Below are 15,042 nucleotides of genomic sequence, written 5' to 3'. Positions count from 1 at the left end.
ATTGAAAGAGCGCAATTTCTGCATTTGCTTAAAACAGACACAGCAGGCAGGATTTATTTTCGATTCAGAATTTGGAAATCTAATATAAAACAATACTTTTCGATAAATAAAATACATTTCGGTGCTTCGAGATTGACTCACTTTATATTTTTAAAAATTTTTTTATTTTGTAACATTATTCATTTTCACTTATTCGTAGGTGGCTGCGAATTAAACACAAATTACATTAGAAAAAAATGTCAGTGTAAAGAAAACCGGGTAATAGCAGATAACGTTTGTATTGTAAGTTACTCTGATTTCAAAACAGATTATATTAACATATTAATCATGCAAATAAAATACTCAAAAATTACTGATTGAATATTAAATCAAACATTATAGCTCATTATTTATTGCATGAATGCATTTTATATGGTGTGGTAAAATCGTAAACTACTGATTTTCAAAATGGTTATCTCTCCTGAAAGTGGGAGAATATTTCACTCCTAGGAAAAAATTATTTGAACCAGTACAGTGCTGCCCTCTCGCACGGGAGTTCAGTACTACGTTTTATCAAAGAGACAAATTGAGTTTTTTTTTGTGCGCATTAGTGTTTAAATTGCAGATAATAATTAAAAATAGTTTCATGCTGGGCTTAAAATGAAATTTCATTGGATTCTAATCTTGCTGGATCTAATGAATATCATTTTTTCGATCTAATCTTCGAAGACTGTTGGCTTGTAGCTCGCAAAAAATTTTTAACCTTAAAAAAAAAATTAGAAATTTTTTACAACTTTAAAGCTGCAATTTATACTACAACTTTTATTTTCAATGATTTTCCATGTAAACGGTTTATTCAATTGAAAAAGAGTAAAACTGATCAACGATTTTTACGGTTACGCATGGGTTAAGTAAAAGTACTTTACAGCTACAATGTGCATTTATGAACGCTGATGTGCAATTTTTGATCGCTAGGCAAGTAAACAAGTCTTGGCATACAAAACAAGTGCATTAAATTTGTTTCCCAAAAATTGAAGTTTCTTATAAAAATGAATCGGCAGTGGTTACGAGCTTTGGCCTATTTACGGAAAAGAAAGATAAATGGAAACCTAATTGCACCTGTTTGCAAAATTTCTTTAGCAGAAACGAACAATTTTCATTTTCGAAGCTTAACTTTATTTCAAACATTCAATCACATCAAATTTAGTCCTGCAGTTTGGTTAAATCATTATATGCAAACAAGAAATAACAGTAATGAGTCTAATGATAATGACAAGAAGCCAAAGAAGAAACCAACCACGCTAATGAACTTCGTACCTATAATGCGTCCACAATTTTTTTTGACTATTAAGAATTGGATTTTTACAAAATTTATCATACAGCCTTACTTAGATGGAGATTTCACTTTGAAAGATTTCACTAATGGAGCTAAACAGGTTTATATATTTAAATAAAAAATATGTTTGTGATATTTAAAAAAATTATGTAATAAAGTATTATACAAAGTTAAGTCCCAGTCCCAAGTGTGGGCTTTTGACTGTACGTTATTACCTATACTATCACCATGTTATCACCTATGTTGTTTCTGACCCCTAAATAAGTCTATCTAAAAACTGTGTACCATTAACTCGAAAAGGTCCAAGAGGAGATGAGATTTTATAATAAAACTTTGTTAAAATCGAGACATTTTAAAATATAAACAGGTGGTGCCTGAGCAACATTGTCCTTGACTATAGGGATGACTTCAAGTGTTCTTTAATAGAGCATAAAAATTAAATGAAAGATTTGTTAGTTTGCTGGCTATAATTGTCCCCAAAATGCAGAGCATCATCACTTTTTAAATACCAGCCAACTGTACAACTACATAAATAATTCTATACTTTGTGAGCTCCGTAATACTTTCTCAAAAGTGTATTTCAATGCTTATAATATTTATTCTTTTAATAGGTAACATAAACCAGTCCTATTGATTAATATATTGCTCATGGTCTGCAATAGTGGCACGACTCAAAAAATCATGTTTTGAGATAAGTGGGTTTAAAGTTTTCATTGCTAAGGAAAATGCATAAGAAATGTGTTAGTTTGCTTAAACGAAGATTACCTTCAAGTTGAGCTAGTGTTGTGCTAGTATTGCTGCTGAAAAGAATGTGTATTTTCATATTTACACGCATTCTTTGACAAAAATGCATGTTTTTTGAGTTGTGCCACTATTGCCCATGAACCAGGGCTCGAAAAAACTCAGAAATTTTACCCGTCCCCAAGGACGGCTTGTCCAATCATGTACCAGTCCTCCTTTGAAACTAACTCGTAGCTTCTAAATAAATAAATATATAATTTTCTCTTATTTATTACAAACATTTATATAAATTGCACAATGAATTAGTAGTTACTAAGATTACAAATACTAGGATTGCATTATACAGTAATAAAAGGAATACTAGGTTACTAATAGGAACCTAGTATTTCTTTTATAAAATAATTTATTTCTTTTATGAAATAATTTAAATGACAAATGTCAAGTTATCTGGAATGTCAATTTATCCGGGGGTACTGCGTTTTTTAAATAAATCAAATATGACGTTTGCCAGTTGCACAATCAAGCTAATGATTTACAGAGGTTTCTGCACAGAAATCTGAAAGGGGTTTTCCATTTAGGTAGATATTCATAATTGCGTTTAACGCTTCTTGCTTAAGACCAGTACGCGATTTTTTTTTTTTATAAATTCATTGTTGAAAAGCCCCTTTCAACCGCTGCAGTACATGAGACAGAGAAAACATCAATTTCACCATGCGCAGTATGTTGCTGTATTTCTAGATTCGAGGGTCATTTTGGAAGTGAGGTGCTAGACTCTTGTAAGATAACAAAAATTGAAAATGTATCACCAACATTAACGAGAAAATGGCCGTCCGCGCGGACGTCGGATTCAAGAAATTCGTCGTCCGCGGGGAATTTTTGACCGCCGAGGACGGGCGGACGGGTGGTTTTTCGAGCCCTGCCATGAACAATATTTGTAATATTGACGCTAAAGCAGAATCACTGGATATATTTATTCAACAGGAGGTTTTCATTATTATTTCTTGTATAATTGGTATACAACACCAAAATAACTAACAATTGCTTAATTTTCTTGTAGTAATCTGGTTGATAGTAATTATAAAAGTAATTTTTTCTTTTCTTAGTATTGAAAATCTCTTTCATCTAAACAATAAATAGTTTGATTAATGGAAATTTTCCTTTCCTATTATAATTTAGTTTAAAATTTGCAAACACATTAGGTACTCTTTCCATTTTTGAATGTTAGCGATCAGAATAAAAAGATTTATTAGTTTTGCTGTGCATAGTACTTTCTCTAGAAAAGTGAGCTCTTTAGTAATTTATGTATATTTTTTGTTATTATATCGGTTCTATTACCATCACCATAGTTTTCTGTATACGTTGATTGTTAACTTAATAACAGTGTTATTTTTACAAAATAATATTTAATAGTTAGTAAACGAAAGCATAAATTTATCAACATGTGCAAGAATGAAAAATGAAACTTTTTGTTATTTGCAATACACGTACCAGATAATAAAGCTAAAAGAAAAATTATAGAATAAAGTAGGTAGGGGGACCTGGGGTAATTCTTGATCAGAAAATGCAAGCATCTATTTTGTGAAAAAATTATTCAAGATAGAATTTTAATATTGATTGGAAGTGTGAGGGTTTATGAGATGAGTACTATGCTACCTTTTGTTTGAAAATCTAATTAGAATTTGAAAGATTTTAAATTTTTACTGATCAGGAATTACCCCTTCTCTTGATCATTTCTGGAGTAATTACTGAATTTGCAGAAATGTGCACAATTTGAAACCCATCTTTGAAACGCAAAATACAGAAAGCAGTTTAAAAGATACTTATTTTGTTAGATTAAACAAAAAACTATTATTAAGTAAATGTAGTTATACTTTAGTAAAGTGTACAAACATTCATGTCCATGTCTCAAATTTTACAAAAAATAATGTTTGCTTAAATAAAACTTAGGTGATCCTTATTTACCCCAGAAACAGAGTGATCCTGAATTACCCTGGGTCACCCTTTATTCGGTTTTTATAACAAAACATCAACTTCCATAAGAAATATTTTCTTATAAAAGAACATATCAGAATCAAATAAAGAATAAATATTTTAACAAATTTATTATCTTTCTTATTACTTTTAATGCTTATTTTTGATAAATTTTTTTAAAAATTGTTTCAGATATTTCAAAATATAAGTTAATGATTAAGCTAAGAAATTTCTAAAGAAAAGAGATTATGGTTAATTTCTAGCATTTTTTACTTATTTTTGTAATCGAGAACATTGATTTATGTTTGATTGCTAAATTTTTCAAGTAGGAATAATTTCTTAAATAAAATGAATTTAATACAGTAGGTATTTGCTAGTATGTAAGTTAGGTTCAATTTTTGATTTCAAAATGATGAATTTTGTATGTATTCAGTGTATAAGTTGACTCCTCAGTTAATACTTGTTAAAAAAAATTGAATGCAAACCATTGTTATAATTTATATATAAAGTAATATGGGTCAATTTTTGCTCTTTCGTTCTCAAATAATGTGTTTCTGATTCTGGTGAATTATTGATGTTTGGTTTGTTTAAACAATTTATAATTAATTCATTTTACAGAACATTAGGTTAATTTTCTAAGTGCTAGATTTTGGAAGAAATAAAATTGTGTTTAAAGGTATTGCCCGTGTTTATAGGAATGCCCCAACATTTGTCTCAATTCAGGGGGTTAAAAAAGTCAATTTATACACAAAATACAATGTTGTAATTAAGGTGTAAGCTGAAGTTTTTTTTTAAAGCTTTTAAAATTTTGAACCTATAATCTGGGAGCATAAACTTTTCATGAGAATAAACATTAGAAATAATAAAATTATTTAACACAACAAACATTTTTAGCCACAAATTATTTATGTGTTTTTTTAAGTGTTAAACTTTTTTAATTGATGATATTAGTATAGAATAATTATCTTTATTGTTAATTGTCATTAAGATTTTATTATGTTTTGTTTTAAAATATATCTTAGTGATAATGACTAGAGAAAATTTTCAGAGCACAATATTTTTTTTATATATATTTATTTTATTATTTATTTTGTTTTTCTCCAAATATCAAAATGCATTTTTCTAAGTTCTAATAATGTTTTTGAAATATTTTTAGAAAGTAAAGTTCGTATATTTTTAAACCTTTTTGATACTTTTTTTTTTAACAAATAAAAATTCATTTGATTTTTCACAATTCTTGAAAAAATTATCATATGATTTAAAAATAGTAGAAATCAACATATATTGAAATAATTTATGAAATTAAATTTAAGGTCCCAATCATAAAGAAAAGGAATTCAAAATATCAAATAAACAAATTGGCATACTTAATTGGGTTCATAATAGAAAATATTCTTTTTTTTTATTTAGCATACCCAAAATATTCTTTAACCTTTATACATCAGGACAGTCTTCGTTCTGCTTTTTCGGAAGATTTTTTTCGGCAGGGATTAATTTCCATTTAAATCTTTTTTTTTAAAGTGGGAATAGTTTAATTTAAGTTTTTTTTAATTAAACCAAAAAATTTCTCCTGGACTACCTGGATTTTCCAGGGATCTCATTAGTGCAATCAGACACATTCTGCATCCTTGGTGATAATTATTATTTATTGTTTCTTTATAGGCTCTCAGTATTGCATCATCCTTTTTATCACAAGGCGATTTCCAGTCATTGCAAGGCCTTGTAGCAGATGATGTAAGATTGATTTATAGCTTAATATATTAAAAAATATGCATAGAATAGTTAAAAATTCATAGCAAGTCAACCAAAAGAAAATATAATTTATTTAATCTCTTTTGAAAATTTTAGTTATTATGTATTAAAATATTCAATTTTTTACTTATCAAATGTTTCTGAATATCTGTGAGTAAAAGAATGATCAAGGAGTTCCTCATAAATTATAATTTTTTCCCACCTAACAGTAAAAAAAAGAATATCTCAATGTCTCATGTGGAATGCATTATAATGCATGCTTACCTCTCTAGTCACCATTTTAGTTTTTAATTTGTTTACATTAGATAAAATTCTTATTTAACAATACCATTTTTTTAATTACTTATGTATTAATGTCAGAGGTGTATAATCTTTTTTAACATACGACAAAAACTGGAAAAAATCATGTAGCAGCCAGCATAAGTATTGTAAAGTTGTAATGGTTTAGGTGTATAGATTCTATTTAATAGATGTCTAACATATGCTAAACTAGTTTTATTATTGAAATGCAGCATGTTACTGGGCCATAACTGCCCTGGGACCTCAGTGTCAAGGGTGTCCCATATGAAGGGACCATATAGCATTTTTTCAAAATAAGATTTCTTTTTATAGGAAAGAAATTATGTGAAGATAGAACTGCGGAAAATTTTTCTTTTTTGTAATTGCATATCTACTTTAACATAAAGGGAAGGGTAAAACAGTGAAAAGACTTTTTTTTTTGTTGAAAAATTACTACCCTCCCTCAAATGAACAAAAACACTTTGAATAGAGGGGGAAGGGCTACAACTGTATGTAATTGTTTGTTAACACATTCTGTATATTGTACTTCAATCTGACGTAGTTGTTTCATCTACTATCTAGTCAGATTCAGTTGCGTGCCAATCGGGGGAGGCGCCACCTCTAAAATTTAAGCGAGGGGGTGAATAATGTTCTTTGCCCCTTTTGAAATTCAGATATTTGCGAAAATAAAGGCAAGTTAATTTAGTATTTAACTCTTTTTTCAACTTTAAAGCTATTTTCCAAAGAGAAAATTTTGTTTTCCTTTGAATTTTAAGTGAGGGAGAGGAAAATGTGTGTCACACCTTCAAAAACATTGACATTTGCTATAATAACCAGAGATGATTGTGCTCTGGAAAAAGTCCGGATTTTTCACTAACCGCGACCCTGAAATTTTTGGAACTTCCTAGATCCAGAAGTTTCAAGAATCATCGATCATATTTATGTATAAAAATTCTTGTATATCTTATTTAAAAATATTCGAACTAGAATTTATACTTGACATCTCTTTCATTTGTAAATATTTTTTTTTTATGGTAGAATAAATGGGATTAGAGATTAAAGTAAACTTATGCAAAGTTATTAATTTAAATTATACTGCATATTAATTTATTTAGAATTTCATGTTGTGAAAATATCAATGATTTCAATTTATAAAGACATTAATTTTTTTAAAATGCGTCATCATTGATTTTTACTCAATAAATTTTTTGAATTTTTGAGTTGGGCTCACAATCACCCCTAAATAACGTAAAATAGAATTGGTATCAGAAAAAGAAACTTTCTCCTCATTTAGAGTGATACCAATCCTTTTCTCTAAAAATGTTTTCCAAAGGGAACTCGTATTTCTTTTTTCTATGCAACACAATAACATGTTTAATCAAATTCTAAATTATGGACAGAATGTTTAATTTAAGTAATTTTAGATGTTAATTAATTTCATATGACAGTACTAGTTTCAATAGTATTTTAATAGCAATACTTTTATTTCACTTAAAATAGTTCTTATTTTTATTTGTTTAGTTGTATAATTCTTTTTTCTGTATTTAATTTAAAAATTAAATTTAGGCAATATCTGAAATAAAGAAAAACTTTTGCTCATTGAATGTTAAAGAAAGACAAGACTTGCTGGTGAAAATTACAGACATTTTGTTTGCCTTTCCTTTTCAAATTGGAATTATATTTGATGATGGTTAGTAATAATTTATATCTTTTAGTTAATTATATTAATCATAAAGACGCAAACAGTTTAAAAGTTTTTTTTTTTATATTTATAAATAATTTCTACTTATATTTTTTTTTAATCAAGTTTAGAATTGTATTTATGGATTTATTTGTTTTCTATTTTTTGGACATCATTCAATTGCTAAAATTTTTCAAACATTATTCAGTTTCAATCAAGTTTAATCTTTTACAAATTTGATACATTCTTTTTGGATGATTTTTTTATAATCAATAAATACTACAATGTAATTAAAATAAGTTAAATATAGTGTAATGCAGTGGAGTACTGATTATCTAGACTTGTCAGGACAGGAAAAATCACATACAGTAAGACCTCGATTATCCGAGCTAATTGGCACCGCTTGTACCTCGGATATTGGAAATCTCGGTTAATAGAAACCATGTATAAAAACCTTCCGTGCTTGCGAATTTAACTACTTTTAAACTAAAAAACAATAGAACGTTTTTTAAATGATAAAAATAAACATATATGAACTTATGTTTCCCAGCTAAAAGGATTTAAAAAAGAAATCAACTGGTAATCAATAGGGTCACATGACCACTGTTAACAAAGATTCGTGGATGTTGTCTTCTGAGAGTGTAATATTTCTTGGAAGTTGAGTGCTTTTGTGGGGAATAAGTGCCTGTAACACGGACAACGAACTAAAATGTGCAGAATTTTTTCCAAGCTCATTTTGGAAAGGAGGAAAAAAAAGACTTCGTTATTGCCTCGGTTAACAGAAACCTCGGTTAATCGAGGTTCTAGTGTACTTAGATAATTTTAAAAAAATAAAAAATATGGCTACGTCAATGTTTTTGTAAATAACTTCTTGCTTTTTTCCTAGACTTAGGATGGTCAATTATAATATTACATGTTTAACTACCAGAGCTAGCTTTAAATGATAATTTCAATTTTTATTGAAAAGCATGTTTTTTTTTGTATAACAGTAGGTCAGAACTGAGTTGCCTTTGGGAATGTTTTTGCAGGAATCTAACATATAATGCTTTATCTACATCTTCACAGTTTTTATTTTTCATTTCATACTGCCTTTTTTTCCCTCCATACTAAACTTTGCATTGGTTTTCCAATGCAAAGTTCAAAATGAATTTTCTGAGTTGTGTTATCTTTCCTTATTAAGTGTTATTTTGTTTCTGTTTTCACTTTTCTTGCTTTAATAATCTAATTTTGGTGTTCCCAAAACAGGACTTTTTTGCACTTTCTAGACTTTGAAAATACTTACAAAAAATTATACATACATACTCTAGCCTGTGTTTTAAAAGCAAGGGAACTAACAACCAAGGGGCAAAATAAGCAGTTCTTTATTTTCGCATCAGATACTCTGTAGATAAGACAGAATTTAGTGCAGAAAAGACACTTGGGTTCTTAATCAATATGGTTTATTGGATCTTTTTAGCTAATTGAGATTGTTTGGGTAAGGTGTGTCTGGGTTAACATGCTTTATTGATACTCTTTATTATTTTTGGAGAAAATAAATTTTTATTTGTTAGTCTCATTTCATAGCCAGTTGTTAAACTTATCAAATATCCTTACTGTTTAAAGCAAAGTATAGAGTTTAAGATGCATACCAAGCGATGCAATGCAGGTTTATACCGATGGTAGTCTTACAAAAGATCGTACTGGCAGCGGTATGTATATTAGGACCCAACATCTAGAAAAATCAATAAAGCAACGTAATCCAAATACTTGCTCTGTCTTCAGGAGCGAGTTAATAGCGATTAAGGAGGGGCTTGGCTTGACGCTATCTTACCGTACGACAGTGATTATGGAGAACTTTGGATTTTATCGGACAGCTGCAGTGCTCTGCAACATCTTAGTAGCTGGTTTTCTGCAAGCGATGAAACTAGTATATCTATCCTGCTCAAGATGGAAAAGATTTCTCAGCACCATGACGTACATCTCCAATAGATTCCACCACATGTTAATATTGGTGGCAACGAGATAGCAGATAGATTGGCCAAAGATGGCAGTGAGGAAGATATGCCCACCGGGTCATCACTTACTTATCAGGAACTGTACTCCAATGAAAAATACAGACAAAAATCAATCTGGCAAACTCCACCTACCCACCAATGGTACACCTCAACATCTCCTGACACCCTTCTGGGAATCAATTGCGATCGAAGCTCCCAGACTGCCTCGGCCAGATTCTCAACTGGCCACCTAAAATGTCTAACATTCGAACGTGGCACAAAAAATTACCCGACTTGTAAAAAATGCTGTATCCAACCAGCCGCACCGAAACATATCTTTGGTTATGTCGGACTGTCCAGGGTGGACTTAATTTCCCATCCCCTTCTTGTCATCGACTTTTTGGAGTTGATCTGACTAATGTCAGATCTGAGGATAAGCAACAACAACAGAATTTAAGAACTAAAGATGTAATCCAATAGGAGGATAGCGTCCCAGAAGCAGAAAGTGCCTAAAACTGTGACGTACGTCGCAGAACAAACGAAATCCTGCAGAACAATTTGTATCTTGAATAGAATTCTCTTTAGCTTTGACCACTTGCTGTTTCCCTGGAGTGATGTTGCTTTAAAAGAGGAACATTTATCAGTATTCTCCCTCTCCCATATCTTTGCCATTCTGAGGAGGAAATTAAAGAATAAGCTTTTGGCTATAACATTTTTATAAAATGGATGTATCAGTGTTTAGCAGACAGCAGGAGAAATCGATCACCTATTTTATCAAGAAAGCTTCTAAATCAAGCCGTAAAAGATTTAAATTCCGAGATTTCCAATTTCATAACAGTTTATGACTTTTTTATTTTCCATTCCCATTTCAGAAGCAATTTGTGAATCGTGGGGATCCACGATTGACAGAATTGTTTCTGAAAGACAAAATGCTTTTGATGGGATGAAGAAGTTGTTGGAACAACAGCCAGCGAATGTTTGTGTTTGCAAATGGTGCACCATTTGGGCACTTGTCCCTTCGAAAGATTTTTAAGGCAGCCCTTATTTTAATGTTCGGACCTTCATATCATAGGTATTTTATTAATAATTTATCATCGTCGTCATTAACAAAATTTGTACTTCAAAAGTGATTGAAAAAGTAACAAATCAAGAATGTTTGCCTTGGTTTAAAAAATAATGTAGNCTTGTAAAAAATGCTGTATCCAACCAGCCGCACCGAAACATATCTTTGGTTATGTCGGGCTGTCCAGGGTGGACTTAATTTCCCATCCCCTTCTTGGAGTTGATCTGAGGATAAGCAACAACAAGGGAATTTAAGAACTAAAGATTTAATCCAATAGGAGGATAGCGTTTACTTAGTGCTACTCAGAGTAGAGGAAAAAGACAATGAGAATAAAGCTTAAATAAAGTACAGAAATTTTTTTTGTTTTAGTCCAAAGATGTAATGTTGGAAATTTTTTCTTTCTTTCTGATTCTGAAATACCTTTTCATTAATATGACGGACTTATTTTGCTTTTGGTTTATTTTGGAGCCAAATTAAATATATTTCATAACTTTAAACTATCTTCAAAAGTTAGCATCTCTTTGATAATTAGGTATTGTCTATGGAAATTTTTTAAATATTTTGTGTTGTGATTGCATATTTACATACTGTTTTTTCAATGTAGTTTAAAAGATTATTTTTTAAAATTTTTACTTAGATAATCAGAAAAGATTTGCAGAAATAACAGTTGTTTATCATTGCCTGAATGATTTCGAAGAGATGAAAGCACAAGGTAAAATGTTTGATGAAAAATCTAAAGAGGACATCAAAATATGTAATTATAGGTGAGTATTTTATGAACTATAAATAAATAGTTTTCAATTCAGGACAATTTGTTTATAACAGAATTTATCTTTATTAATTTTATGAAATTCTCAAAGAAAAATCGCTATAATTTGTATGTGAATGTGATTTGTATGTAAAATTGAATTTTTTATTGCAGGTTTATTAGAGAATATACTAAAGGGGTCAAGAGTGATTGGACAATAAATAGATTGGGACATTTTAAACTGAGTCATTTTGAAGACTAAGCCATTTATTTATATAACTTTATGTTTGCTAAATTAGATATTGTTCGAAATTTAAATAAAAATGTACATAGTTCTGTGAAGTTATGAATTAATTTAAATCCCAAGAGGGATGGTTGCTAAAAAGTAGGCAATAGTGCCTACTTTTTTTTAAACCGATAATGTATAGTTATAGTTTGAAATTTTTTTTTTAAACATAAACTTCAATGGGGCATTAATGGAAACAGGGTGCGTAGCGTTTTCAAAAAATGCTTAAAGGTGCTTATTTTGAAAAGCCCTTAAGGTGGTTTTTTCATTGTGGTTTTTTAAAAAATGCTTAATTTACCTTTTCCAAAATGAGATTTTTCCTTCACCGTGTTGATTTTCGCTACGAATTAAGCAGAAAAACGCTGTTCACATTGTTTTATTCAATGTTTTCACAATTAATTCAACTCCAATATATTTCTGCTTATCGTCAGTCCGCAGCTTATGAAAACGCTATTCGATTTACATGATTAAAAAAAGTTGACAGTTGTCAAAAACGATGCCAAAAGTTTATTTTATTTTTGACATGACGGTTAAAACCAGATAAAAACGTCAAAAATTTTCCAATCCTACCTAATTGTGTTTCTTATAAGTGCTTATTTTTTGTTGAATAATTTGGCTACGCACCCTGGGAAAGAAACAGAAATAGTGCCTTAGTCACAGGGAACTATTTTTGCTTACTAGTCACTACTTCTAAGTTAACTGAGAGAAATTTGAATTCATGTATATTGTCATTTTATAGTGGTTCCCTTACTAATCAGTATTAATGCCTGTCCGTTGATTACATGAAAAACAAGGCTGTGAGAGTACAAAATTGTCAGTGATGTTGTTCTTATATGCCACAAACTTTTTTTTAGAAAGTTTTGTAATAAAACAAATATTTATGATTTTAGGAGTAATTTATTTCCAAAAAGTTATACAATATTAACAATAACTACATGTACATATTAAACAAGAATATACAACCATTGCATATGTCATCTGAAACTTCCATATGGTTTTTCAACCAATATTATAACATTTTCTTTATAAAGAGTAGCTGTACAATTGACATTAAAATTATTTTTGATGTCTGAAAATCTTAGTTCTTTGTAAATAATACTTACAAAATGTATCAATATTCCTGAAATATCATAAGAATGAATCAATGCATAGTTACATCAGCAGAATAGAAAAGCCTGCTTTATACATTTTAAGGCAATTCTTGAATGGTCAATACCTAATTCTTTTAAAATTAGATTCATTGAAAAAAAGTATAATAGTATTTAACTCATGATTTACACACCGCAAGAGTTGAAATAAAACATAGTTGATAAACATGTTAAATAAATGGATTTTTTTAAAAACTATATAGCTTAATTTCTGATCAAATTAAGTCACCCACGAGTGCCAATTTGTAGATGCTTTTCTATAATCACTGCTATAGCTACTCAATAATTGCAGAGTGAATTATAATAAGTTTAAATTTAATTGTATAACAGCGTAACATAAAAGTGTTAAATATCTTCAAAACTTATTTTGCTTAAACGTAGCATTTGTCAAATAGTTGTAGAAATTTTACTAAGCATAATGGATAGTTGACATATTAAAAAGCACCCATTGAAAAAGAAAAGAAAAATAGATTATTCGGCAATTTCCTGCCTAGAATTAAATTCTGCAGTTAATGATTGAAAACCCTCCACAGTAGTAATTGTACATAGTTAAAGAACTGAAAATTTGCACATAAAAACTTAAAATTACTAATCAATGTTGAAATCTGTGCGTATCTATCACTACTTTGACTTGTTATTAGGTAGGTGAGATTAATAATAGTTAAGATTTAAAAAAAAAATTGGTATAAACAGTATTGAAAGAAATGCATCTTTCATGTACATGATACAAATTGATGGTGATATACTTTCAGGAGATTAATAGAAGATAAAAATAAATATTAGTTGTCATATGAAGAAAAATTATGAGTTTTAAAACTTGAGATCTTAGTTTAAAGAATTAACAGCATCATTTAAATTTTTAATTTACTTATTCTGATCTTTTCTGAATGAAGGAAAACAGTTTATTAAAAGGGGGAAACTTAATATTTTGCTTTAGAAGAACAAGACATTTAAAAGTTAAGAAGTGTATGTATTTACAAATTAAAAAAAAAAAGATTAATTTCTCAATATTTACAGCTACAAATGTATAAAATTTGAAATTGCAAGGCTTATATTTTATCCAAATATAATAATGCATTTTATTTCCAACAAAATTTTTGAGCAAATACATAAACTATTTATCCATTTTTCTTGTTAAAAAATGGATAAAATGGAATGATTTTGTGCTACAGATAATACTTTAAATTTGGTCTAAACAACAACTTTTAAACATATGTATAAATATTAAGCTTATTGCATTAGAGATTAAAGTGATGGTCTAAGAGATTTATAATCGGTTCACTTTAAGAAACTTTCAAATACTAAGTTATACTTTAAATTTGTTCTCATAAATATGTTAAAAAAATAATATGGCAGGAATACTACTTTAAAGATAAAGTAAATGATTTTTAATTATTTCAAAATAATAAAAAAATTTAAAAATGACAAAAGTTATTTTGATAAATTAGTTTTAAAATGTTTACTTATTGTTATTTATTGAATTATTTTTAACTTCACAAATATTTATAAAAGATTGCATTACAAAATAATCTATTTTTTAAACATCTCATAAGGAAATAACATATTTTAGATTAAAAAAATTATGTGTATCTTTTTCTACATATTTTTGAATATTACTTTTTGAGAAAATTGTAAATTTACTTTCATTACCTAGATTTAATATTAGCATATATTGATTTCACTCAATCATTTCTTTAAGTAGCAATACTCTGAGAAACTAGGATATTCTTTTATTATAGTGTGTCATTTTTTGTTTGTTTGCATCTTAGCTAATAATTAAAAATAAAGTTATGAAAGATTTTTTTTAACAAAATGTTTCTAAAACATAGTACACAATTTAATTAATGTCTGAGAAAATTTGAAGTATTCAAACTGATGAATCATTTTAAAATTGAATATATTTATATTCTGATAATAATATGAAATATTATACTGTATATGATATTAAAGATGGATCTGTCATTTCAAACAGAACAATTAGAAAAAGAATAACCATATATGAAAATTAAACACAATATCAATGTTGTTCTTTGTTCCAATTAGAGCAAATTCCACACTTTCTAAAGAAAGTATTTTATATTTCAA

At 28.7% G+C, this 15,042-nt stretch overlaps 1 protein-coding gene across 1 annotated transcript; it reads left to right on the top strand.

Annotated features, from left to right (window-relative positions):
* The first annotated feature begins 557 nt into the window (after positions 1-557).
* Positions 558-11,865, top strand: LOC107445512 (m-AAA protease-interacting protein 1, mitochondrial). Its single transcript, XM_016059915.4, has 5 exons — positions 558-1,415; positions 5,690-5,761; positions 7,625-7,748; positions 11,413-11,539; positions 11,698-11,865. Exons 1-5 carry the CDS (start codon positions 1,029-1,031, stop codon positions 11,783-11,785), a joined length of 798 nt encoding a protein of 265 aa, XP_015915401.1. The 5' UTR covers positions 558-1,028; the 3' UTR covers positions 11,786-11,865.
* Positions 11,866-15,042: the final 3,177 nt, after the last annotated feature.

This window comes from Parasteatoda tepidariorum, chromosome 7 (genome assembly GCF_043381705.1).
Source record: "Parasteatoda tepidariorum isolate YZ-2023 chromosome 7, CAS_Ptep_4.0, whole genome shotgun sequence".
Classification (NCBI taxonomy): domain Eukaryota; kingdom Metazoa; phylum Arthropoda; class Arachnida; order Araneae; family Theridiidae; genus Parasteatoda; species Parasteatoda tepidariorum.
Note: the sequence above shows the minus strand (reverse complement) of the source record. Positions and strands in the feature narration are given on the sequence as shown.